This window comes from Macrobrachium rosenbergii, chromosome 6, assembly GCF_040412425.1.
Source record: "Macrobrachium rosenbergii isolate ZJJX-2024 chromosome 6, ASM4041242v1, whole genome shotgun sequence".
Classification (NCBI taxonomy): domain Eukaryota; kingdom Metazoa; phylum Arthropoda; class Malacostraca; order Decapoda; family Palaemonidae; genus Macrobrachium; species Macrobrachium rosenbergii.
This window is the reverse complement of record NC_089746.1, coordinates 34,941,512-34,969,011: the sequence shown is the minus strand read 5'-3', so window position 1 is coordinate 34,969,011 and position 27,500 is coordinate 34,941,512. Positions and strand designations below refer to the sequence as shown.

The window sequence follows — 27,500 nt, the reverse complement described above, 5'->3', positions numbered from 1 at the left end:
AAAAGAATGGCCGTCTTGATGACGTTCAGTTTATATTGCAGTTTCTTCTACCGAGACATTATTATTACTTGCATTGAGCAAAATATTTAATTCTTCAGAATTGTAGAAAGGATTCATTATTCTACTTCTCCATGTCAGTGATTATGATGCGGGCACGCACACAAAAACACATTTCCACATATCCTTGTACGTGCACCATACATTATGATTATCTTTCTTGAGCTTATACATGGATTCATATAAATATTATTGTGTACGTGTGACCGGGCATAAACACTCATATTTTCGAAGTGCATAAGTAGGTGTGTGGGAGTGTCAGTATAAATATATGCACACATATATATATATATATATATATATATATATATATATATATATATATATATATATATATATATATATATATATATAATATATACACACATATATATACATATACACATACATTCATACATACTGTTTACAAACAATTTTCTGTGAAGGATGTGTAGCCTAATTTACATCTCTTTGTTATGTCGTTTAGTGAAAATTTGGTTCGATGATGTTTGATGTTTGTATACGGGCATTCGTGTTTACAACCCATATAATTTTTTTTGTAGTTACCCTATGTAGTTTATATAAAGTGTAAAATGACGGTTGACAATTGGAGAGAGAGAGAGAGAGAGAGAGAGAGAGAGAGAGAGAGAGAGAGAGAGAGAGAGTATATATATATATATATATATATATATATATATATATATATATATATATATATATATATATATATATATATATATAGAGAGAGAGAGAGAGAGAGAGAGAGAGAGAGAGAGAGAGAGAGAGAGAGAATTATTTACACATATATATAGTGTTATGGCTGTAGGAAGTGCCACTGCCTAATACAGAGGGAACAGCTGCAATTTCATCTGTAACAGGAGCATGACTGTGGCATTTGCAACGCTTTTGGTAGTACCAGCGACGCCTAGTCCCACAGCCACCACCACAGTTGCCATCACGGGTTCTTTGTGTTGTTCTGTCTTGATTTACTCTCTTTTGAAAAGCGTCATTGCCCCTCTGTTATTGCCTCTGCGTGACCGCGAGGCGGATGATAGAGGCGATGATAGCTACTGATAAGGAGCCTTATTTTACCTTCTTCCTTCTTCACCATCAAATTACCGTACCCTTCGCTGTCTTGGCTTATTTAGTCTCGCTCAGATCATGTCGAAGGCAGAGGAAAGGGAAGACCCTGATAGACCCTGGGGCAGGAGCTTTCCTTTTCTCGTTTGTCAGGGCCCTAACTGGCCACACCAACCACTCCCGAAGTTTCCTTCTGTAATGTTGTTGATAATTTGATCGGAGTGGTTGAGTGGCGGACGCAAGTGTGCGTCTCACTCGAATTGTATGCCATCTTTTTTTTTATCAGAATGTTGTAGGGTTCTCTCCTCCCCATCCCCTCCCCCAGCCCATACCCCAGCACCCTTCTACTACTTCCACTATCTTGATCCTTCAAGCCTCAGCCCCCGATGGCATAACTACTGTTTTGTCTGCTGCTAAATGTTATCCTTTGTCAGGTTCATAGTCCTCCCCTTTTTTTTATGGTTTTCCTAGTGTGTTTTTTTTTCGTAGGGTTTTCGTTTACAGTGGTCAAGAGGAATGTTACACTGGTGAGAGTTCTGAAAAGGTTCATCCGCAGATGAATTAGTTGATTACGATGTGTTGCCATTTGTTGCATCCCCCTTCTGTTTTTATTGGTTTCATTTGTAGTTTTTCCCATTTTTTGCTGTATATCTTTTTCATGTAACTTTGGTGTAACTTTCTACTGGAAAGAGTGGTAGGTTAGAAATATCGTATTTATACTTGCATGAAAGGTAAAGTAAATAGCGCATATTCCATTTAATAATCTTTCGATCGTTGGAACATTTATTAATGACTTATGCTCCATCATGCAGTTATATTTCTTAGGGACGGTAATGCCGACCTTTGTTTAGTAATGAAAGTATATAGATTCATAAATGCATGCATCATTCCCTACTTAAAGACAAGTAAATAAACATAAGCAAACACAGTATGATTTAATTGTATTTACCCAATCAGTTGGGATTTCAATTAACCTACATTTCAAAGATGCGTCGATGTATCTCACAAGATGTCAATGCCGCGTCCCCTCTTATCTCTCTCTCATGATTCCCCCTTTTTTCCCGATTCGAACCTTTATTATTTCCTCCCTCGTCCCGTTTCATTGCTCTTCTCAGAGGGAAGGGAATTGGCAGTGCAAACCTGTAATGCTCCTTAATTAACCTCCGTGTAGCGACAGGAACCGCGCGAGGGCTTTATTTTTCCTCTCCTTATTTTTCCTTTTGTGATTTCCAGGTGGCTGGTAGAGAGGTTCTAGAAGCGCGTCGTTGTAATTGTACCAAAATTAATGTGTTTGGCCTCTCACCGGTCCCCCTGCAGGTCTTCCTCCTCCTCTGTAACTTCCTCCTCTGTAACTTCCACTCCTCCTTTCAAGTAAATGTTTTTCGTCCGCAGTCCTTCTTACACATCATCCTCCGCCCCCTGTTTTCTCGCCCCCTTCTCATACTCCTTATTCTCCTTCATTTCTTAATCACCCTTGTTTTCTTTTTCCTGCCCATGCTTCTCACACGGGAAACATTCCTTCTCGTGTAGAGGTTCTCTTCGCTCATCGTTTCGTTCCTGCTCTCCTGTAGGACTTCCTCCGCCTCCTCCACCTCTTCCCTCTCCTGATCTTATACGTCCTCCTCCTCCTCCTCCTCCTCCTCCTCCTCCTAACAAAGTTAAACCTTCTCTCTCGTTTACGAGTTCTGCTCTTTCCCGCTCCTTCCATTGCTCCCCCTCCTCAAGGTGAACCTTCCTCCTGGAGTACTTGATTAATTGGAAGAAGGAAAATGCCTGGGTATTTAAGAAAAGGGGACACGTCGTAACTCTTCATCCGTTTTATTAAAAGAGGAGGGAAATGGTCCCTCGGAGGAAGGGCGAGAGAGAGAGAAGCTTGTAAATAATCGTCTACATTAAGCAGGCGAATGAGCAATCTTGCATGATTTATGAATACATTTGTCTGAATAATTTATTCGTGCATACATTTACTTGAATGATGAATGAAGCAATACGAACAAAGAACAGATGGATCTGTTAGTAGAATGTAAATGACATCATTTGACCTATATGTGGAATGCAGTTGGAATGCGATTGGCGTTAACAACCTGAAATGTAATTAAGAGCGATGAGAATAGCACTCGGATTAACTATACATGTAATAATATTGTAGTCGTGGACTCATGTGATTTGTTTTGGTTTCCTTTGTAATTGGTTAAGTTTTTTTGTTGGATTAAGGTGGATTGATGCTTGCACAGGACCATGCATCTTGAGCAGCTTTATGGGGTTTTGAATGATCAGTTGAAACAAAGGTTTCGTAGCGTTCAAGGTGTATTTTCTTTCATTCTTTGGTTTTAAGCCATCAGAAGTAAAAATGTTCTACAAAAACTAACAAGGAAACCTGTTATAATATGTGTAAAACTGTTGATCGATTTCTCTACGTTATATTAACTAAGTTTTTCGTTAAACTGCCTCACTCTTTTACTGTCACTGAGTTGTGTAAAGGCAGTCGTGCCTCGTTTAATCCACCTAACATGAAATGATGATCATTTGAAACTACTATTATTTGTCATAAGCCGAAATGAAGCGAACTTGGCCTGTGATGAGAACATGAAGCAATCCGCAGAAGCTTCTTCCTAAAATCCGGAAAACTGGAGCCGTGGCCGCGGGTTAGGTTCCTGTTCACAGGAAAGGAAATGACGGAGCTTCGGTGTAGCTGGAACTCCCCCGTCATTACTATTCCAAGTAAACGCCGAGTGGTGGCAGTGGAATGGAAAAACCCCTCCTCGCCCCTCCCATGGTTCCTATTTTGGTGGTGTCTGGTCTGTTGAGGTGGGGAAGGGAGCTTAAAGAGCTCAGTCGTGACTTGGTGTTATTTGCTCAGCGCCACAGCATCCGTAGGTAGTAGATAATTAAACTTTAATGGCGGAGAGGAGAATGGATCTGTTTTCGTCATGTAAAGGACTGAGAATATCCAGCTTGGAGAAAAGATTTCTTGTTTGGTCAGGGTGTTGGTTAAGATTTCCTTTTAGAAAGGTAGCCTACTAAAATATATTCTCTTTTTATCAAGCTGTTGCAAAGCATTTTTGGAAGGAACTGATATTTTTCTTTTTCTTCTCTGAGGGTATTGTAAACCAGCGCTTCCGTAAGGAAACACTCATCCTCAGAAAGTAGGCGAATGCTCACTGAAATGGCAGAGGCCATTCTACTTCCAGATAGATGCCAAGTCATGCACATAGGTCACAAAAACAAGAGTGGCAGCAATGAACTACTTGGCAAGGAGAGAAAGTTGTCATCAGAACGAAGATATGAGAGTTATCTACAGCGACTTACAGTGCTCTAATCATTGACTTACAACCCTCTAGCAGTTAATTAAAGCTGAAGTGATGGTCCATAAAATACTAGGGTGATAAACGTCAGTGCATCACTTGGAAAAAGAAGACAGTACTAGTCATGTATAGTGCTCTATAGTCAGACACCATTTCGAGTAGGGTATTGCTGTCCATCCCAGAGAAAGAACATGCAATAGAAGTACGGGCAAGAGGAACCAAAATAATACCTTCAGTCAGACACATTGTATACAAAGGAGGCTAGAACGTCTCATTTTTTCTGTAGAAAACCGTCACTTAAGAAGTCCATTAAAAGAAGAATGAAGATGCTCAAAGATGTAAATAACATATACTACAAGTAACCAAACTAGATCCATACTACAAGTACCCAAACTAGATCCAACAAATGGAAACTGGAACAAAGAAAGGTTCAACGCAAACCATAATCTCATAATCAATCAATCAACAATGGGAACTTGCTTCATGTAGAAAATAGCGTCATTTTTGCAGCAGACTACCTTCTGAGGTTGTGAATAATATGGAACAGACTAATAGGATGTGTTGTAAATATATAGTAGTATGACTACCAGTCAGTTCAGTAAAAGAGTTGGTAAAGTGGCTGACATGCGTGATTTTTTTAAGGTCTCTCTCTCTCTCTCTCTCTCTCTCTCTCTCTCTCTCTCTCTCTCTCTCTCTCTCTCTCTCTCTCTCAGGATGCTTGTTCAAGTGTATTTTCTAGACGGATACTGAAATTGTGTGTGAGCTTGCGCGTGCCAATTTGGGAGTAAACTCCGCCATGGCCGAGAGAGAACGCTGCATGTGAGAAATCTTGCGACCGAGATTCGTAGCCGAGACAAAATAAACCGAATTTTGGAGTTGCTAATGGATAGCCGCTGGGTACGCTTTTGAGTCTCTTTTTATCCGTTCGTTTTACGAATAAACATTGATTACACGATGCACTTGGGGTGACTCCCACCCCCTCCAGCCTCCCATTTCCGCTTATTGTTGCTTTTGCCATCGATTATCGGTAACAGCAGCGGTAGCAACAAAAGTAATGACGACGGTAAAAATAATAGTTGTCGGTACTACGGAAAAGCAGGTATCAAAGGAATGCCAATGCGCATTATTTATTTGTTTTAGTTTGTTTTTAGTTTTTACGGAATGTACGTTGTGTTGTCAAAGGGAACTCAGTATGCTCTTAAAGAGAAAGATAAGCAGCTACATCCAGATAGATCGAGGCAGGATTTATCGATTTTTATTTTACACGTTACACTCTGTATTTTCAAAGTTAATTGAGTACGTTCTTGAACTGAAAAAAATCTTTATGCCCAAACAGAAATTGGATGGAGCTTTGTGAAGAATTAGGACAGAGTAAAATTGCACTGATCGAAAATGGTTACCTGACACCGAAGGAATGAAAATTCCAAAGCTTTTGAGAGTGAGGCCAAAAGCGGACATGTTTTGATACCTGAAGTGTCAGTATTTGAAGCGTTTTTTCGACCTGTTATATGAGATTTCCTCTTCCTCCTCAGACACAGGAATGGTTGAGTGTCGTTTGCGCAGTGGTAGAGCAGCCATTCATATAGACTTTTATTAAGAAGAGGTCGTTTAGAATTATGTAATTTTTTGTTTATTCAATTATTTCTCGTAATTTGTGAGTTACAGAAATGGTTGGGTTGTAAAGACAGCATGAATATCCATAAACGAAAAACACTGATAGTGTCAGCAAGGGCAACTTACAGGATTAACTGAATGATGTAGTCATGAGTATCTATACTTTTTCGAAAAGATTTTTTTAGTGTTTGGATTTTTTTTAGTGTTTGGATTTGTGAATTTTATGCTTATGATGGGTGAACTGAATATCAGCACACCCTTTTGTGTGTTTGTTTGATGTTTTTTGAATATTTAATTCAATGTCTAGAAATTATGCAATGCATTCTCATGACATTAATATAACCCATGGAATATATGTATCTGTTAAATAAATAAATTACGTATATACAGTATCTATCTATTTGTCTATCATCTGTCTAACGATATATATGTATGTATATATATATATATATATATATATATATATATGTTATTATATAAATATATATATATGGTATATAATAAAATACTGCATATATAACAACCATACAAACGGTGGTCATTAGAAATATATTTTAATATCCTATTAGTTGTTGATTTTTTCAGGCTCTTTGTTGTTTAGTTGAAATTTTTATGATAATTATTAACAAAATATAGTAGATTTTGTTTTCACGTTAATAGGTGGTGTTAAATGATTTATTTTAATTTTTAACGTATTTGTGTTTGTACGTTAGTTGCATTTTCTTATCCCTTACACGTTTGCAATAGATATGCAGATTTATAAGGTTAAATGGGCGTTTTGGCAGCCGAGGTCACTGACTTTTTGTACTTTCGCTCATGTCTTCACCTTTACTGTGTAAATAACTGGATAAAATGCACACGATCTAGTCCAGGTGAACGACCTTTCCTTTTCTGTTTTTGGTAAGGTTAAAAATATTCTTTGACGCTTTTTATGTATATATCTTTTTACGAAGGTCAACGATACTTTCAGTGTTGATAATAATGCGAAGTCTGAAGAAAATAGGCAAGAAGTGAGGAAAAATTGATGAAGTGGAGGCCCTTAAATGACAGCCAACCTACGCTTTTGTTTTGAAAGCATTTGTTGCATAAGTCGGATTGTGAGTCAAGCAGGCAGGCTAATGATTTACGGAATCACTAAACTTTGCGTCCCGGTTTTTTTTTATTGTCTTAATATAAGTGTCTGCGGATCATGGAGTGTTGAGTTCGAGCTAAAACTGGGTCTGCGAATGTGCCTCTTAACCTCCTCCTCCGTCCCCCACTAAATTACCGTACCACCGCCAGCAGTTGACGTTCGCTTTCACTGAGCAATTTTATCTGTTATTGCTGGTCCGTCCTTGTGGCGACATGGTTGAGGATGCAGCAATAATCTCTCTCTAGCTAGCAAGACGGTGGTGATGACTCACACCGGTTAGCCTGGTCGTTGGCTCTGTTGGTTAGGTTCGAAGACGACAGCAATGCCTTTCACTTGGCATTGTTGCACCCAATTGCCTTGCAATTGAAAGATTGGTGTGACATCACCTCTGGAAACTTTAGATGGATCAAGGAGCTCTCTGGCTTTGTTTGGCTTCACTTGTATACATTGTCTTTTATTCGTGTTATCCGGATGGCTGTACGTGATCCAATAACGGCCCACTGGTGTTGAATTGTATTTTCTAATTGACCCGACGATATTCGTTAATACGAAAACCATCTCTTTTGAAAGTCTAGAGTTACAGCACTTGTGTTGCGTATATGCGGGGTAAGGTTGCTTTAAATTGGGTCATGTTATCTCAAGGGGCAAAGAGACCTCGGATGCTGATGGAGATGGAGTATTACTTCTTTGTCGTGGGACATTGTGACGTGACTCCTTGTTCCCACCTACCCCCATCCCCATTATCCTAACCCATCCCGTGGATTGTCCTTTCTCCCCTGTTGACTCCTCTCCGTCCCTCCAACTCTTTTTGATGTTTTTCTTTAACGCCTTCGTTTTTGTATCTTCGCCATTCTAATAGTACGTCAGTATATCATCTTCTATGACCACCTTGAATGTTCGAAGTAACGGATCTCTCTCTCTCTCTCTCTCTCTCTCTCTCTCTCTCTCTCTCTCTCTCTCTCTCTCTCTCTCTCTCTCTCTCATGAGTAAGTCGAGTAGGACAAAAGTATTTAGACTGTAACAGGCGTCTGATTAATATTCACTCATTCATCTTTATTGCGTCTCTGAAACCATGTCTTCTTAGCATACGAATAGACTTGATCCATATGTAATCATATACGCTGAGAGAGAGAGAGAATATCTGTGCTGTATTCAGAGATATTAGAGAATTGTGTGGTTTCCGTTTTTTTACCTCATCCTCAATTGATATAAACCTTCATTTTATCATTAGTGTAATTGATAGCATGGTGGGCTAACGGTACAGCAGTGAAAATATTGTACCGTTCGTCGGGTCGAATCCTACTTGGGAAGGAAAAACTTCATTTGCTTCCCTTTCAGTTTTGATGGCGTATCCAAAAATTGTTCGAAAATCTAAAAGTTAAGAGGTCATTGTGGCTACTGGAAATACACATTTTTGGCGACTGTGACCAGTAGAATCCAAATACTATTCATGAGCTTTGAATTCGTGTTTTTGTTTTTCACTTGGATGTCTAGGGAATATATGACAAGGGGAGTTGGTGTTTAGTTATCAAGAAATCTAGACACCTGTAAAAGAGGTTAGTAGTTTAAGGCAACTAATGGAAATAAAAGAAGACTTACAACTAACTGAGACTGTTCTGCTTGATAGGTGCATCATGGCAACCCAAGATGAGGTGGGACAGTATCCTCATGAAACATATCTGAAATGGTGTATGTAAAAAAGATGAATGGCGCTCCCTTTACAGATGGAAGAGAATTGCAGATAGAAGTAATGGCAAAGCCATTGTGGAAAATCGATTGAATGACCGCCAGTAAGATAAAAAAAAATAATTCAATTAAAAATATTGTAAAATGGGTGAAGCTGATACAACGTCTTTGTTGTTATGAATAGTCGAAGGTTCTTACGAATTCTTGTAACGTAGGTAGTCTGGAGATAGAACTGATGTTGTATCTCGTACGCGTATGATAAAGGAAAATAATAATGAAAATGATGCAGATGATTGACCATGGTTTACGAGTGGAACACGTTAGGTAACAGCATTGTGGTTGACATTAGGTCTTGTTCACAAAAAAGAAATGAGAAAGAGTGAGCAAGTAAACATGACTGGCAGTAACATAGCCCGTGGGTAAATATAGGCCAACTGCACTGATGATGTCACACAAAGATGGTGAAATACGAGTTGTGGAAAGTTGAAAGCTTATTTAGGTTGTCAGGAGCGGAGCCTTATTTAAGAAAATGACAAGTAAAATATCACAGAGGCACTTATAAATATAAGTGTTAAGTGGTGAGTTGAGATTATGAAAATAATATTATTATGCTTGAATTTATTTTCACACGTAAAGGAAAGACGGTAGAGATGTGAATATGGCCTTTTATTTAGTGTGGTTTTTTCTCAGCTAAAAGCCGCTTCACCCAAGTGTGTGTCTTCAAGGGAAGAACATAATAGCAGTCAGTGTCACTTTCGCTCAGTTAACTGTTGAATGGAGGATGATCCCTTATGTAAAAAGAATATGTTTTTGCAGGTGAAATTCTTTTCCCCCGGAAGGGGGGACGGGATGGGCCGTCAGGGGAAGATCATAAGTTACGGCCATATTTTCTTCAGGCTGTTGAACCAAGGATGAAAATTATTCATCCTTGGATTGCTGGTTTTAATGACAATTTCTGTCCCTCTGCTGCCAAGCTTTGGAATTCCCTGATACTTATGTTTTCCTGCGTTTGTTTTTCGTGACTTGTAAACTTTCATCCTTTAAGAAGCAAGTTTGTTGCGCTTTCTTTACTTTTCCCACGTCTATTTTTGCTAGGGATTGATTAAAAAGGACATTTGATTGCCCATCCCATTGGCCTTAACACTTAAAAGTGACGAACAAACCAATCCTTGACACTTTCTCAGCCACCTCACTCTTTATCTGCATGGAAAAAATCATAGGGTACACACGTGACATCGATGACCTCTGATGGCAGATACTCGATCAATCGTCCTGTCGTTCATACGCAAGAAAAAAAAAAAACCCACATTTAATCTGAAATTTGTCTCGCCTTGGGCATTACATTCACGCCATCTTTCGCAGCTGGTTGGCTTGAGCCCAGCATCGCCTGCCCAGATGGAATGAATTCTCGTGCGCTTTGCGACTGCAATGTAATTAACATCTGAACTTAGGATGGATAATTTCTCATCGGGTTGCGCTCTCTCTCCTCTTCATCGTCTTCTATTTTGCTCTTTATTCATAAAATCATTGTTATAGTTATTGTTGTTTTTATTCACAATGAGTAAACTGTAAATGGAATCAAACTAGAATAGCAATAAATTCCAAAATAAGCTTCCACAGAATAGAATGATCATATAAAAACTATGTTAGTGCATATGTCAGTTGCCATATTGTCAGCTAATCAAATGGGATGTTGCTAGCATTTTTTTTTTGTTTTGTTTATCGTGCTGAACATTTGTCCATTATTTTACCAAATTCTTTGAAAAATGTTGGTATTTACTGAAGTCGCGAATGTCTATTTCTTTGAGTGAAAGCTCTTCATGTGTTTTTTCTTTTGTTCATGTATTTATTTGCGTGTTCTTGTACTCATTTATCCACGGATACACTTTGCTTTTTAATATATGTTCCGATCCAGTTCAAACTCTGCGTTTTATCACCAACATGATTCCATCTGCACCGCGATTGTTGGCCATATGCTCACATCTTCATCGGAGGATTTCGGATAAGAGTGCTCTCTCTGGGTACGCTTTATGAACTCTTCATGACCGTCTGTAGCTGTTAGGTCTGCTAACGCCAGCCGCTGTGGATGTTTAATATCTATAGACGCCTGGATCATCTGTGCTCGTGCATCCTTGAGAGGAGATGAAAACGAAAAAGATACCGTTGATCTTTATTTGATGATACGAGAAAGTTCAAAGGATGTTGAAAAGACAACATTTTATCTGGTCTTACAAATACGAATAAAACAAGCATGTTTTTAATCTACTCATACAGGTTGTTCACAAGAACTGCAGGCCGTGGTTTGCATAAGGATAGTTTAATGTAAGGGCAAACAGCTATCAACGACTTGTCTATTTTCATTGGGATATTCAAAGTGAAGAAGGTTCTTTTTGCTTATAAGGACAGACTTGAATACTTATTTATTTCATCATTTTTCTGAAAAAGGTTTTATGTTTTTGTTTTTTCCTTTGGCCAGATCCATACCGAGGGCATTAAGGAAAACTTTTCACCGAGAGAATATAGAGTCAGTTCTATATTGTCAGCCTACCATAAAGTTGTCGGGTGGTGCTCTTATATAATTTTGTTGATTCATTTAGATATATATTTATTAATATTATTTCTCGGTTGAAAATTTATATAATTTCTTATCTATTGAAATCTGGATTGTATACATAAGTGATTTTCCGGTAGACATTTCTAGTGTTCCTTATTTACTGATTTTATGTACCCAAGCTCTTTTTTTTTTCGCATGCAAGTAAACATATTATCTGGTGAGTTCATGGTTTTAGCCTGATATTGTAATTGCTTTCGCTTCCTTGCTATATATATTCGCATAAAGGGAGATTAATCAACAATATAGGCTAATCACAGTGAATTTTTTTAATTTAATCTGTTCATCTGTATGTTATTAAAACTTCAGTGCAGTTATGATGATTTTTTTGTACATGTCACCTGCTCGTTAATGTAGGTTATTCTGGCGAAACTCCCTTTAGTGTGTCACTCTTGTTTTGCGGCTGACGTCAGGCTCTGAGTCTGCTTGTTGGCGATGGCGTAAATAATTGATGATTAGTCACAACTTGCGGTATAAACAAGAACCCTTTAAAGAGGACATGAGACATCCTATATATGGGAAGGTATTGTTTGGTAATTATAATTAAAGTATTAAAAAGTCACGAGGAAAAGTATTGTGTAATAATAATGATGGTAATAACAACGAAGTGATTAGATGTAGCCACGCGTGATATTAAAAATAATTATGATTTTGACTGTGGTGATGCTAATGAATGTGATGACGGTAGGTTGATACGGCATTAGTGCTACACCACCGGGTAATGCAGTTGAATGAATAACATCCCTATGAAACGGCTTTTGACTTACATAACGTAATGTTAGCTCTTACATTAAGCGGTCTTGTGCGAGCGCGGGCTGTTACTCTTTGTGCACCCCCATATTACTTCCTAAGCGAAGTCTGTTTTTTCAGGCGATTAAGCTTTTATGTGAGACTCGTGTTTAACGTCTATTGTTAGGCATCTTCCAGTCATTGTTGACTGTGAACTTTTTTCTCTCTCATTATGGAGTTGTTGATTAAATATCTAAATATAGAATAATATTGTTCAAAGGTTTTACTTCATTGGCGAAGCGTTAAATGCTGGGTAGTTTTCAGGTAACAAGTTACCAACATTTTCGGAAGCCACCTGGCGTTTGGTCCTACAATCATTTCGGGGATGATAGATGTTATTAAGATGTCCATCATCTTTTAGAGCGTAACAGCTCTGTTAATTCAGGGCAAAGACGGAATTTTTTTTTGATATAATGAATATTAAAGACGCTTAAATCAAACGATAAAGTGTAAAGGAGTATTTGTACGTTTTTTTTATTGATAAAGGAAGGCAATATTTTTATGACTACAAAGAGTGAAGGAATTAATTTAGTCTGTGTGCTTGTGTTACTCTAAAGGAAGTAGATTGCTTTAAATTAATTAGTTTTCATAATAAAGATATGGAAAGTTTTTTGTTGGTATGCTTTGTCGATAATGGAATGAGTAAAAGTGATTGTTATTAACGAATTCATTTGTCGGTAAAGGATGGTTTGTTTTGCTCTCCTGTATGGACGTCCATGGCGGAATACTAATCAACCACACGACGTTGATTGTACCGGTCTTATCTCCCCGGCATCATTGACATTGAAGGGTACCTCCTCTTGGGTTGTGGGGATTGGGTAGGGATGATGTTTGCCACAAGGCTATCCTCCTTAGGTATCAACAAAGAGGGGATAAATTCCCTCATGTTGTGGGATTGATTAGGCTTCTGGGTTCTTTGGGCATGCCTGATTGGATAAGACCTGATTCAGGAGGAGGCTGGGCACCAAGATTGGTATGACTCTTGGTGGTAATCCAACCCTTGGAGATACCCCACCAGGAGGATCTTGTTTCTTTCCTTTAGCCACATCCTCCTCCTCCTCCTCCTCCTCCTCCTCCTCCTCCTCCTCCTCCTCCTCCTCCTCCTCCTCCTCCTCCTCCTCCTCCTCGAGGCAACACCCGAGGCTGAAGCTTGACAGTTTGGAGAGAAGGGACGGTAAGGGTTATCTGGCAGATTGGAAGTAGGAGGGGATTCTATGGGAACCGCGGAAGGATTTAGGGAACCCGAGAATTTAATTTTTTTGCAGATTAGAAAGAATGTAATAGAAAAGGAGAGTAGAGGCGAGGTTGATGGGTTTTAAAGAATGGGGAAATTACTTGGAGATGAATAATGATGCAAGTACCCTTAGAACCTTCAATTTTATAGGATAGGGGGAAGATTATGAAGATGAGAGAGAGAGAGAGAGATGAATATACGTGCAGTAAAGAGGAGGACTGTATTTATTTTTGAGACTGCAAGGACATTATGCGTTTTTGTAGATTGTAAGACTCCTTAGGAAATGTTTTCACGATTGACATCCTCACTGATGGTACGTACACCGTGATTAATTCATCTCAAACAGAAACTTCGGTGTTCTTGATTCTGCAGATATGCCGGTAATTGAAGAAGCTTTCTCTCTGTGACTGGGTGAAGCTGGTGCTTTAGAAATATATTCCAGGTAGCCTTTATACATGTTTAGAAGGTGAATAAGAATCTGTGATGATGCTAAACCAACTCGGGATGATAAAATAGCGAGAGCAGATAGGTAGGATGGGCACTATGCATTAACATGTCTTACACCCGTTTGTGAGAATAAGATCCTGACTTTGTAATTTAGAATTACATATGTTACGGTTTCTGGATCTAAGTTCTCCCCCTGTCTTACTACCTGAAATGTCCACTGATTATGGGGAACCATGCTTGTCGTGTCCTATATTCGTCACGACATGTACCTTACAGTTGTGTCAACATTGCCGGTTAGTCATAGGTGACGCAATTCTTCAACCACTCCTTGCTCGTGTGATGCACATGTGTCGTCTTCATGATTTCTAAAGGCAGATGGTTTTACAACTTCAATAACAGGAAACCCACTAGGTCATCACACGCTTACTGTAGGTTTGTTTGTCACCGATTCCGGTATTATGAAGGACTGTTAAAAGAATTTTCAGTCTCTTACACTCCTTCTTTATCTCTCTTTTTCCTTCCCTCGGCTTCGTGATAGAGTGGTAGGTGCACTCAGCTCACAAGCTGAGGGGCCCGTGTTCGATTCTACAGTCGAACGGTGATTGACGAATGAGCGCCGTCCCAGACATTCAAACTGCCCCTTTTGACGTAGGCAGTGAATGTTATACCTAGTTGTTCGTTGACTGTCGTAGGCCGTAACCTATAGAGAGAGAGAGAGAGAGAGAGAGAGAGAGAGAGAGAGAGAGAGAGAGAGAGAGAGTCAAACCATTCCGTTGTAGCAGCGCGAGGGGTTGGGAGTAAAATACGTCGATGTCGTATCTATAAACCCTCCCCATTAAAAGTCATTCTCTTTGGGATTCACACCAATCGCTTTCCAAAACCTTACCCCTTCTCCCAGCACCTCTCTCCATCTCGAGTCATTTGTCTAACGTGTTGAACTTTTAGTTTTTTTTATTCATAAGACAAGTGTGTGTTTGTTTTTATGCTTTAATTATGGCCAGTTGTGGGTGTAAGAGAAGCAGTATGTTGCCCCAAAAATTTTTAAAAGATGGAAGATTTGAAACCCCTTTTGCAAGACGTTGGAGCTTCAGAACACTGGATTAATTCAATAAAGCATGTATGAAAACTTCAAGCAGAAGATACCGAAGCTGACAATTCAGTGGACCTTCTCATAGAATCCTTTATAATTGAATTGGAATCCTCTGATAAAGACTAAAATATGTTTTAGTGTGCTGTGTTTGTAAAGCATTGTACTCTAAATATTTTTATTGTTAATATTCTTGTTTCTGTTTCAAATGTTGTAATATTTCTTTCATTATTTTTAAAACAGCTTTATATATCTGTTTTGTAAGATAAATCTATTGAGTTTCGGAGTATTATTTATCTTATCATATACAGTTTACAGTATTTTGCAAAGAATAAAGAATAACTCTGAGACCAAGAGAGAGAGAGGGGGGGTTGGGGGAGAAATTTGGGCGTAGTGAAGCATTATGTTGCCAAAATAGCATTCTCGCTTTCTTAATTTTTGCAAGCAAGTATAATGACAAATTATATTCTATTTTCCTGTGCACGTGTTATTCATTATCGTCACCTTTCTGGATAAAATCACATACTGCCTAATCAAATCTTATTTTCTAATAAAGAGATGTTAACTTGTAGGTATTCAACATAATTTCTGCTCCCTCTTCTTTTCCTCCACCTTGTTGTCCAACCACTCCAACTCCCTCATTTCACCTTAGGCAGTGAACTGCTGAAAATGACCCAGTGCTTGGCTCTGTCGCTAAAATTTCATAAATCAAATCAGTCAACATAATATATTATGTCGCCTAGAGAGCCTAGTGCATGTTATTTTCATCCAATAGCGAACAAGTGATCATGGAATTGTATGTAGGTTTTAAGGCGAAGTTGGTTGCAGGACGTTTCTTGATTGGGTTAATAGATTGCTTATAGAAAAAACGAAGTCAAAATGAATCCAATTTTTATTTGTTATTTTTACATTTGATAACCCTTTATTTTCCTTTATACTTCCTCTTCCACCCCAAGCGCTGCATTGTTTCTTTTTCTTTCCTCAGTCTTTAGCTATTATTTTAACCAATCATGTTTATATGCCACTTGTCGACAATAAAACAGTGTCCTTGAAGGAAGTAATCAGTGGAAAACGTTAATAGGGGTTCCCTTAATGGCTGACAGCGAATGACTGCCCGCTGGTTATATAGAGAGAGAGAGAGAGAGAGAGAGAGAGAGAGAGAGAGAGAGAGAGAGAGAGAGAGAGAGAGAGAGAGATTGTTTTATTATTTTGTCTTGTGAGGATGGGTTCAAAATCAGCTCATAAGAGAGAGGAGTGGGTTGAGGGTTGGGTGCTTTGTATTTTTTTATTTATTTATTTGTTGGTAATTCAGGAGTTTTGGATGTAGAACTATAGTTACAGGGTTACATTTTATTATTAGTAATACTGTTGGTGACGACAACAGCAACAGCCATAAAAGTGATGCCTAGGAATTGTAACAAATTAGAGCCATTATGTTTGGATCACCGCTGAGGGGAATTTTACTTTTACTTTATCTTGTTCATTGTACTAAGGAGTTGTAGAATGACACGGGAAAGGTGTTGAGTGCATTTTGAATGATTAGCTGAGAAAATTATGCTCCAAATTGTTCAAATGACGCAATTTACCTTTTAAAATTGCACGAAAAACAAACATTCAGTATCTTTGAAAGATATGAAAGGCATTATTGTTACTATTCATAACGTTGCACACTCACTAATGGAGTAAGCCAAAATGCCATTAACGTTCCAAACAGGTTTCCACAGAATAGAAGCAACGCCAAAGAGCTGTTTACTTTCTTTTGATGATTGTTACAAGGATAAATTTAATGTCACTTGCTATTTAGTGAGCTGTGAATGTACAGTTATGCACTGAAAGCCCCCATTCATCAGAATGTTATATTTTTTATATTTTATACGCTCTGTTAAATGCGTTTTGTTGAGGAAAACATGAGCTTTATCGCTTTTAAGAGAAGTTACTTTTATCTGTGCAATGAGTTACTTATAAAGCTTGTTAGCTGGTTCGCTGCTAGTGTAATTACACACACACACACACACACACACATATATATATATATATATATATATATATATATATATATATATATATATATATATATATATATATATATATATATATATATATATATATATATATACACATATACAAACATACATACATACATACATACACTTCACATTCATGATTTTGCTGTGTGACAAATGAGAAACAATTTTACCTTTCTGTTAATGTTGAGGAATATGTCTTTGACTAGGCGCGTCCCTGCCTGAAGAGACTGGCTGCCGTATAGTTGTTGGTGAGAACTCCATCAATCTCAGAAAAGATTACAGTCCAAAATGTGTTTGTTGGGATTTATTTCAAGGAATTCTCTTACTTCCTGTCCAGTTTGGGTAATTTTGAGTTTATTACTTTACTTTTTGTTTATTTACAAGCGATTTTTTTTTGTGCTCAACTTCTCTGCTTACTGAATTGTAGTATGTTGAACTCTTGTATCGTAAAATATATTTTCTCGAGACAGGAATTGCACCGATTTTTTAAGAAGTTTTATCGTTGCATATAATTTTTATATTAGTGAAATAATCTTGCTTGATTTTTTAGTACCAACTCTATAACGATAGCCTTGCAGTCTCTGTATACTTATATCCTTCTGTGTTGAACGTTGTTTTCGACATACGATTTATTGAGTATAAATTCCTTTTTTAGTTTTGTTGCCCTTCAGTGTATCAACGCATGAATACCAGAAGATGAAACGCTTCATCTCCGTAACTCTTGTCGTTGAATAACTATACTTACCCATGAGCGATTGTTGATACCCTGTGGACTCGTGAATTATATAAAATACAAAAATCCTTTGTTGTAGAAAACTTGTCATATCTTATATGGCCTAAGAGATATATTGTCGCTGGAAAGGATCCCATTTCCTGGATATTTGAATTGACAAGTAAGATATCTCTAAATAATGAATTAAGATAAACGCTCATAACAAATAAAGGCACTTATCCCTTTTTCATTCTGGACATTATTGTTTCTTCATTCGGAGTACGATTTGCCATTTATGGGCGCGATTGTTGAAAAGTGGCTGATGTTTGTTTTTGGAAAACGAGTCATCTCTCTCGATGCCATTGGTTGATCTTTGTTTTAAATTGTCTAGTCTATGGCTCTAAGGCCTCCTCTTGAATATGGGTGTTGCAGACGTCTATCAAGAATTTGAGAGGCAATTAAACCAAACTAATGGATGGACTGCCAAGAGAGAGATCAGTTACAAACTTCACATTTTTAATCTTGGCAGTTGATCTGAAGGTATCTTTCATCTACCCCCCCCCCACAGCCCCACCTCCCAAGATGTTTATTGTTAACAGTCGGAGTCTCTGAGACTCGTGTTAACTGACTTTGCTGTATAATAATAATAATAATAATAATAATAATAATAATAATAATAATTATTAATATTAATTATTAATAATTATTATTATTATTATTATTATTATTATTATTATTATTATTATTATTATTATTATTATTATTATTATTATTCGAAATGTGTTTGACATTGTTGCTATTATTCTAACTGAAAATGAATCACATACTGATGGAAACAAGGCAGAAAAGCCTAATAGGTTTAACTCTCTAGGCAACCTTCCGCAGAATGTCCACATGAGGAAGACTAAACAGCCCAAAGAGAGAGAAGCACATTAAAATACATATGCATACTTTTGCGTATTTTCCCAGAAGCTCAGTAGTATTCAGCATCATCCCGGCTTTGTTTGGGAGATTACTCCGGGGATCATCAACCCCTTCTTAGAGGGTGAAATATATTCCGCCAATTTAATTGCGTCAGAAGTACTGTCTTAAAGTCAAGCCTGGGTGGCCCGTGAATGATTTATGCAAAGGGGCCATGTACTTATTCAACTTGTTGGTGGGAATAAACAGGATCTGAGATGGGGGAGATGAATAGGGGAAGGGGAAACGATCTTATTTTTTTGGGGGAGGGCGGGGGTGTCTGAGCCTTGCTATTCAGGGAATGCGTACAGTTACTCTGCTTGTTGATAAGGATAAACAGGATTAAGGGCGGGGGTGTTTAAGAAGGCTGTTGGTGATGTTGAGATGGGCATTAGGAGGGTGGGGGGAGGGGCGGGGGTTGCAGTGTAGGTGTAGTTTGAAATTGGTGATCGCGATATATGAATATATTTTGGGTTCAACGTCTCCGATGCCGTGAGTGTTCTGGGCCGGTGATTCATCTTCTCGGAGAATTTAATAAAGCGGCTTTAGGAGGATTGTGAGAATTGCAACTTAGGGAGGGAGGCTCTGCAGTGGCAAATGGTTTGCACGATCTCTCTCTCTCTCTCTCTCTCTCTCTCTCTCTCTCTCTCTCTCTCTCTCTCTCTCGTGTGCTACTCTTATCGCTGCCTTATTACTTGATACACAATAAATGCTGTTTTATCGAATTGGTTGCTGTACTCCTGTTTGGTTATTCTCTCTCTCTCTCTCTCTCTCTCTCTCTCTCTCTCTCTCTCTCTCTCTCTCTCTGAAAGTTTTTATTGTCATTGTACAGGTTATATGTACAGTATGTTTAGTTTTTTTTTTTCATTTTTCTATAAACATTGAGAATTTTTGTGTGGATTTTAGATCGACATTATAGTCCACATAAAAATGTTGTTGATCTCTTACACATCTTTATTTGTTATTTTTATTTATTTATATATTTTAGTTAGTTTCCACCCTATTTTGTACCTACGGTATTTGCATGTCATGGCAACTTGTGTCTCTCAAGATTAAGCCTTTTAAATTGTGGTGTTTCTGAATGGTGGTGTTACGAAGATTGCTTAAAACAATAATAGCAAAGTTTTCATGTCTGAACAATTTTTATATTTTCAAAATAATAAAAATTATTCTCTATCATTATATTGAATTCCGAACGATGAAGAGATACCGTTTGTAAGTTCGTGTTTCTGACTAACACTGTGACAGAGGTGCTTCCTCTTTTAAGTAACTCTTGCCTTTTTTCGCATTAATACAAGGATACCGTAGTCGCGTTGAGAAAAACATCTGACGTTTGTACCTCAGTATGATCTTGTGGCTTTTTTTTTTATGTAGGAGACGTATTTAGGGGTGTGAGGCATGCGATGGGTGATCTGATGCTGGCTTTGGTTGGTTGCAGATGAGGCAGGAGGCCATATACGGGAGGGAATGTAACTTATTGTTAGTTTCTGTCGTATGTTTTGAGTGCATTGTTGAGAGCATGCCAACGCATTTGGCGTGCGTTTACTCAGCATGTTTTATGCGAGGTATATTCTCGAGATGTGCCCGGGAGACTCCTCCGAACGTGTACATGTGGTTTTGTTCTTCTCTTCCCTCTGATGACTTCCTTCTTTGAATCTGCTGGTTTTTCTCTTAGGGTTGCGGTACACGTCACTGCTGAACACTACGCAGCTCTTGCTTGCATGTAAATTAAGCTGGGCGCAAGTGCGACTTACAGGAAAGTGAAAGAATACTGAAGATTCTTACTGTTATTTGTTATCAGAACAATATGATGTTGTCAAATAGTGTTTTGGCAAACATGTTAGTAAAAACGTATTTTTCAGATTAATTTGACAAAGAGTACATAAAAAAATTTAATCCCAATCAGAATTTTATATGTGAGTGCCGTGAAGCTTGCGCGGTTTGGACTGTTGGATGAGATGGAACAGGGTCAGAAGCTGGGCCTGTTGAAAGGCGAGTAGCCTAAGTCTGGAAATGATGGAAAAGGAAAGACTGGAGGATAGAGAATTGGCCATTCACAGTAATTACTCTTGCGAAGCCCCCAAGGGGTTGATCTTGTGAGTTTTTGTTGTCGTTATCTGCCAGATATACAACACTGGTAATAACTTTCGAAATTGGTAGTACAGTAGTTACTAGATTTTTGGTAAAATATGGAGCATTTATGAAAAGGTATGCGTAGAGTTCTAAAGACTGCTTGATCCACTTGCTGAAAAATGTAACCATGCCACTCTAGGAAATTTTGAAAACTGATTGGTGCTAATCCGAGATAGAAAATGATGTGAAAGGTCCCACACAAATCTTAGTAACTATAAAACAGCGTGAAAAGACGTCAGCACAAACTTAAGCCCCAGTTCAGTGATGTCGAAAGGTCATAATTGTAAAGTATATTAAGACAATTTGTTGAGAGGGATGCTTTGTACGGGTAATATGAATTGTGCTGCTCGAGTGTAAACTTTTTATGTTGACGAATACTTAGCATTGGTAAATGAAGGGACGATATTTCTTCGTATTGCTGAGTATTTTCGCGAAAGACGATGGTTCTGTCGGCTCCTCTGAGGAGGATTAAGTTGATGTTGATAGTTCCTCGGGAGAAAAGAGGGAAAGAAGAGGAAAGAAAGATTTATAAGGCCGGGGCTGAGCGAAAAGATTTATAAAGATTGAGAGGGAAACGAAGGACCAAGAAAGAAATGTTTGATGTATGAGGTTTAAGGACGACCACGAGAGAGAGAGAGAAAATTTACTTTCTTCTAATGGTTATGTTTTGAAATATGAAATAATAAGTAGTACTCTCACCCAGAAAAAATGTATTATTTTATTGTATCTTTATCCTGAAGTGCATGGTTTGGAACTTGTACTCCAGACCTACACTTGCACAGGTATGAATACATTCACAAGCACATACACAAGCAGCGAATGTGTATATGTACTTGTGTTCTCGCTACTTTGTTTTTCTAGACGCTGGTTAGAATTTTGCTTTGATATGAATATTAATTCTTTTTTTTTATCAACAGGTAAGAAGGTGTTTCTGAGGAATTCTGTCCGAAAAAAACCCTGCTACTGACACTGTAAGTAAAGTGACTGTAATCCATAGTTTATTATTTGCGAAAATTATTATTTTGTGCCGAAGATTATACATTCTACTTTAGTCTGAGAATAAGAATTCGAATTTATTTTTAATTTTCACTAATTAAATCAAACAATAGGCAAAGATTGAAGTAACAGTCATCAGGCGCATTAGACAGAGTAAAACGCCTTTTGCGTGTTTTTTCGTGATGGGATTTCAGTTCTGGTTCAAAGGATGGCTTGAATGAGATGCTTATCCAGAGGAAATCTTGCTGTGATTATTTTTCAAGCGTTTGAACTCGTACGGTCCTAATGTACTTAATGGACAAAATATGAAGAACATAGATTTATTATTTTATTTGTGAGTTTGAAGTATGGAAGTATTGAATTTTGTATCATGCACGTGGAAACGAAAGGTGTTTATCATTTATATGCTGAAATGGAATGAGTGACAGCTGATAATGAGGTAACAGGAACTGATTTTAATATGTTATTAAAAGGTTTATGGTTGCATTGCACAGCGAATGGACACAATTTAGACGTACGTCTAAACGGTATTTGGAACACTTAAAAGAACTTTCATTTGGTAAATACCATTGAGGCATTGCGAGCTCAAGGTTATTTTTCTGTGTTGGTAAAAAGAGTTGATCACCGAACATCAGTTTTCGCTGAGATACAGGCAACATAGTCCAACAAAAACATTGTTTTGTGCCAAGTTTTTACATCGGTCAAGGTTACACGATGTCTTTTACGTCAAGATGAGAAAGCTGAGTTTTTTTTTTAGTTCACGTGCCTCTCGGGAGACTTTGGAGATAGTGTTCTACCTGCATGTTAGGAAATGCTCTCCCCCCACCCCCACCCCACCCCTGGTTTCTGTCATTGTTCAATGAGAGCAGCTTTTGATTTACTAGGAGAACCAGATAAGTCATTATTCTGGGATTTGTGCAGATACTCATTCAGATTTTAACAAAACACTGTATGTGAAATTAGTATATTGTTCTACTATATTGGCGTTATATAAAATTCTTAACTAATGCAAGATATTTTTTTAGAAAGACGGCTTTCAGCTTGCAGTAAGGCTAAGGTTTGCTGGGAGAGTTAAGAGTGAAAGAGTTATATAAAAATCAAATCTTTATCCATTGCCCTTAGCCAGGAGGGTGGCTGTCTTAGATAGAAATATGCAAATTTGTTATAATTTGGACTGGTTAGTCTCTCTCTCTCTCTCTCTCTCTCTCTCTCTCTCTCTCTCTCTCTCTCTCTCTCTCTCTCTCTCTCTCTCTGCAAAGACTTTGGGAAAGTAAAAATGGGACAAGTATTAAACTTGCTTTCCCAAAACTTTAGAGGGGTCACCATTTCCTCACGGATGGTCAGCTCTCTCTCTCTCTCTCTCTCTCTCTCTCTCTCTCTCTCTCTCTCTCTCTCTCTCTCTCTCTCTCTTTTGGAGTGCAGTTACAGATTTATCTACTAGTACAAATCCCCCTCTCTCTCTCTCTCTCTCTCTCTCTCTCTCTCTCTCTCTCTCTCTCTCTCCCTCTCTCTCTCTCTTTTGAAGTGCAGCCATGCAGATTCATCTACTAATACAAATACCCTCTCTCTCTCTCTCTCTCTCTCTCTCTCTCTCTCTCTCTCTCTCTCTCTCTCTCTCTCTCTCTCTCTCTCTCTCTCTCTAGTGATTTATCAACTAACCTTGGGCGCTTATAGTTTCCGTCTAGTCGGAATTCTGTTCTGTAATTCCTCGGATATACTAATTTACGAAGAGCCTACGTCAAAGTCTTGGAGGAAAAATTATGATTTTGGGGAGAAAGTTTGGTGGCGGCAGCTGGCCTTTGGGGTGATGCTGAGGGATATAGGAAAGAGGGGGCTGGGTGGGTTTTTAGGAGTGGGTGTGTGGAGATAGAACCGAATTGGATAAAGGTATTTTGTAAGCATTGTCTGGCCTTTTAGTTTTGTACAGCAAGTCCCTCATGTATTCCTTTTTTATTCCGTATTTTATAGAGACAAATTGTTGGTTGTTATTGGATAGTAGATTTGTACTGTATTTATTATATTTCGTGCAACTCTCTCTCTCTCTCTCTCTCTCTCTCTCTCTCTCTCTCTCTCTCTCTCTCTCTCTCTCTCTCTCTCTCTCTCATTATTATGTACATTGCATAACCAAGCTTCTTCCCTGTAATCAGACAGTTTCATATCGTGCTACTTTGCCTGCATGGACTTGCGAGTATGTCACATTGTTAGTTCAGAGATTAAGAGAGTCTTATGTACAGTAATGTATATAGACTTGACTTAGCATGCTCTGTGGCTCACATATCATTTGATCTCTGTTATTGTTTACCCTGACGTCTTCGTCTTTGGTGATTATTTGAGAAATAATTGTATTGGAAAAGAAGCATCGACTTGACAAGCATGCAGTTAATCGGATTGTGTATGGATGCATAGCTTTTGCGTGCTACAGTGTTCCCCTTTTACACTGTCATCACATCATTTTTAAGTTCATATCGTCATCATTGATTGTTATGTGACAAGAGGAATAGGTAAAGAAGTTACGCAATATAAATGTACCGTGCGCAGGTAGATAGATAGATAGATAGACAGACAGACAGACAGATTGATAGACAGACAGGTCTTTTGTGCAAGAATGTTTGCATAGCAGTATTTGATTTTTTGCCGGTGCAAGCACCAGGCCTTTTCAACAAGTTTCCCTTTGCCCATCAAATTCCCGGTTTGTAGCTTGCATGCAGAATGGTTGAATTTCCATGGCAGAAGCTCTGTAATATGATCCTTGTTGACATCATTGGAGAGGGGGGAGTTAAAAATCCACTGATTTTATTCTCATGAAAGAGGGATATTAGTATACGTAGTTTTATGGGCCATTAATTAATTTAGATGGGATGAAATGGCCATTGTGCGTAGATTGATCGTTTCATGCAAAATATCTTGGCATACTTAAATTCAGAAATTAATTAATATTGTACAGCTCTCTGCTCTTTTAAAGTTGCAGTTGTCTTTATTCGGTGTCATTTTTCTTCTCTCTCTCTCTCTCTCTCTCTCTCTCTCTCTCTCTCTCTCTCTCTCTCTCTCTCTCTCTGACTGGACATGAACGTCGGTGACCTGTTCTCCGCTTTTGAGTCAGGACGAAAACTTTTATTTTGTAACTTTTGTTGTACGTTTCAGCCTTTTTTTTTTTTTTCGTCTTCTCAGTAGTTAGATAGTTATTGAGTTTATACGAGATTCAAGTTCATTTTTGTCGTGGATTCAAAGTGAATAACCTCTTTTTGATGGAAAATGTTGGTGTTTTAAAGTAGCCTTTCATATATCCCTCTCTCTCTCTCTCTCCCCTTATAAATGTGTGGCTGTGTGAACAATTAATGCTTATCATTTCGTATGTTAACTACAGCTTGAGCATTGTCTGCAATGTCATTTAACTTCGTTGTATTGCAAATTTTCATATTTATTTGTTTAATTTCTACCTTCTGTATACAGTTTTTCAACTTATTTGCCTTATGTATTTTTTCTTCGTCTAACCAATTTGTTATATGTCTGAAGCCAGTGAGAAGGAAAACTGTCCAAATTTTGCCGCGGACTTTTAGGAATCGGTAAATGCGTAAGAGTTTGATCATAAGGGAAATTGAATGGATTTCTGTTGGTCTGGTCACTTGTGTCAGAAATCGAGTGATTGATATAATATAAACCTTTTATCCTGGACGTTGAAAATACATTATTTACACGGTAATGTATTTTTGGTCAGCTGGGTGGAAAATACACTAATTGCTCAATTGCTTCATTTATTGAGGGTTCCCGTCCCGAAAAGACGGAAAGAGAGGAAATCGGAGTACAATAGGCGATAAACGCGTAAGGTAGGCCCCTTGTTCTGTATTTACGCCAACATTTGATTGAATTTGTCCATAAAAGGACGCCACATCGACAAGTCATCTCTGTCGGAGGGGATGTCGCAAGCGACTGTTTAGACACAGTGCCATAATGATGCAGGTCACTAATTCAAGATCTGCTATGAAACAGAAAGAAGTTGCAATTGTATAGCGATTGTTAATTGTTACGCATCCATTTGTAAAGTTACTAAAGTTTGTATATAACTCGTGCATATATTATCGTATTATTTAAAACTTCGTTAATTTCTTGAAAAGTTAAAATTTTCCGAAGAATATCGTATAATTTTAGGGGTATTTTCATGAGAATATTGACCAATCAATTTCAATTTAGTATCAATATTTGCTTACCATAAATTTTCCGAAGAATATCGTATAATTTTAGGGGTATTTTCATGAGAATATTGACCAATCAATTTCAATTTAGTATCAATATTTGCTTACCATCTTTTCCATGAGTTCAATTTCTGAGAAGCTTTGTACTCTGTGAAGTTAGTCATTTTCAGGATAAGGTGGCGATGAAGGCATTTTAACGTTTATATGCATAACACTTTTGAAATGTTTCTTTTTTCTGTTTGAAGGAAAATACTTGGTGACGTAGTCAACTGCTGTATTTAAGGTTCATGGGAAGATTATACTTTCTTTTATTTCGGCATGTGGGCGAGCCCATGCTTGTGCGTTGTGTACAAGCACATGTTTCTGAAAACCTCTTCCTTATCCAGAGGGCCAATGGTTTCGTTTGTCTTACCCTCCGGTTTTTTAGTTTTCTGCAGAAGAAAACTACTGTGCCAGTTATGTCTGTCCGTCCGCACTTTTTCTGTCCTCCCTCAGATCTTGAAAAACTACTGAGGCTAGAGGGCTAAAAATTGGTATGTTGATGTTCCACCCTCCAGTCTATCAAACATACCAAATTGCAGCCGTCTAGCCTCAGATTTTTCATTTTATTTAAGGTTTAAGTTAGCCACAATCGTGCTTCTGGCAACGATATAGGATAGGCCACCACCGGCCGTGGTTAAAGTATCATGGGCGCGGCTCATATAGCATTATACTGAGACCACCGAAAGAAATATCTCTTTTTGGTGGCCTTGATTATACGCTGTAGGGACTGTACAGAAAACTCGACTGCGCCAAAGAAACTTCGGGGCATTTTTTACTTGTTCCTATTGATTTTACCTTTTTCCTTAAGGGCTGTAGGAAAGCAACTGGCGTAGAAAAATGTTTAGCAAAGCCTTCCCTTTGAAATATTTAATAATAAATGTTGATTGCAGTCGTCACTTTTGAATTTCTGAACATAATGATTTTGTAAAATGGTCTGTTTTTATATGTATGAAAATGCATAGTGAGGGCTACTCCTTGCCATACATGCGCTTATTTTCGTAGTGTATTGGGAAAAGTTACTCGCTTTTTCAGTGAGTTTTGGAAGATACTTACTCCAGTTTTCTCAGGTGATTTAGATATATCACTTATCAGTTAAATGAAGTCATTTGTGATGTGTTTTCTGGAAAACGGACATTGATATGCTTTTGTGAATGAAGTATAAAAACCAGACTTGACTCTGAACAATTTTTGTGCAATTCGTTGGAATTCTATCCAAATTTATAAGCCGATCGAGTTTTGCCGCTTGTATTTTTACATGTAAAGAAATATGAACAGATATTTGAAACAGTTGGACTGTTGGCATTTATAATTAAAATTGGTGTACATTGTTGTAATTTTAGCACCCAGGTTCAAATTTTAACGTGCTGTAATGTGCTCAACTTCTGAACTTCTGTATAACTCTGTTCCCATGGCCCTCAT

At 38.0% G+C, this 27,500-nt stretch overlaps 2 protein-coding genes across 2 annotated transcripts in view; both read left to right on the top strand.

Annotated features, from left to right (window-relative positions):
* Positions 1 to 27,500, top strand: part of LOC136839446 (uncharacterized) — a 552,172-nt gene that overhangs the window by 53,771 nt on the left and 470,901 nt on the right. The gene's annotated exons all lie outside the window — the stretch shown is intronic.
* LOC136839820 (uncharacterized) lies at positions 919 to 13,456 on the top strand. Its single transcript, XM_067106150.1, has 5 exons — positions 919 to 997; positions 1,413 to 1,545; positions 2,434 to 2,487; positions 2,647 to 2,841; positions 13,204 to 13,456. The coding sequence occupies exons 1-5, from the start codon at positions 919 to 921 to the stop codon at positions 13,454 to 13,456; spliced, it is 714 nt and encodes a 237-aa protein (XP_066962251.1).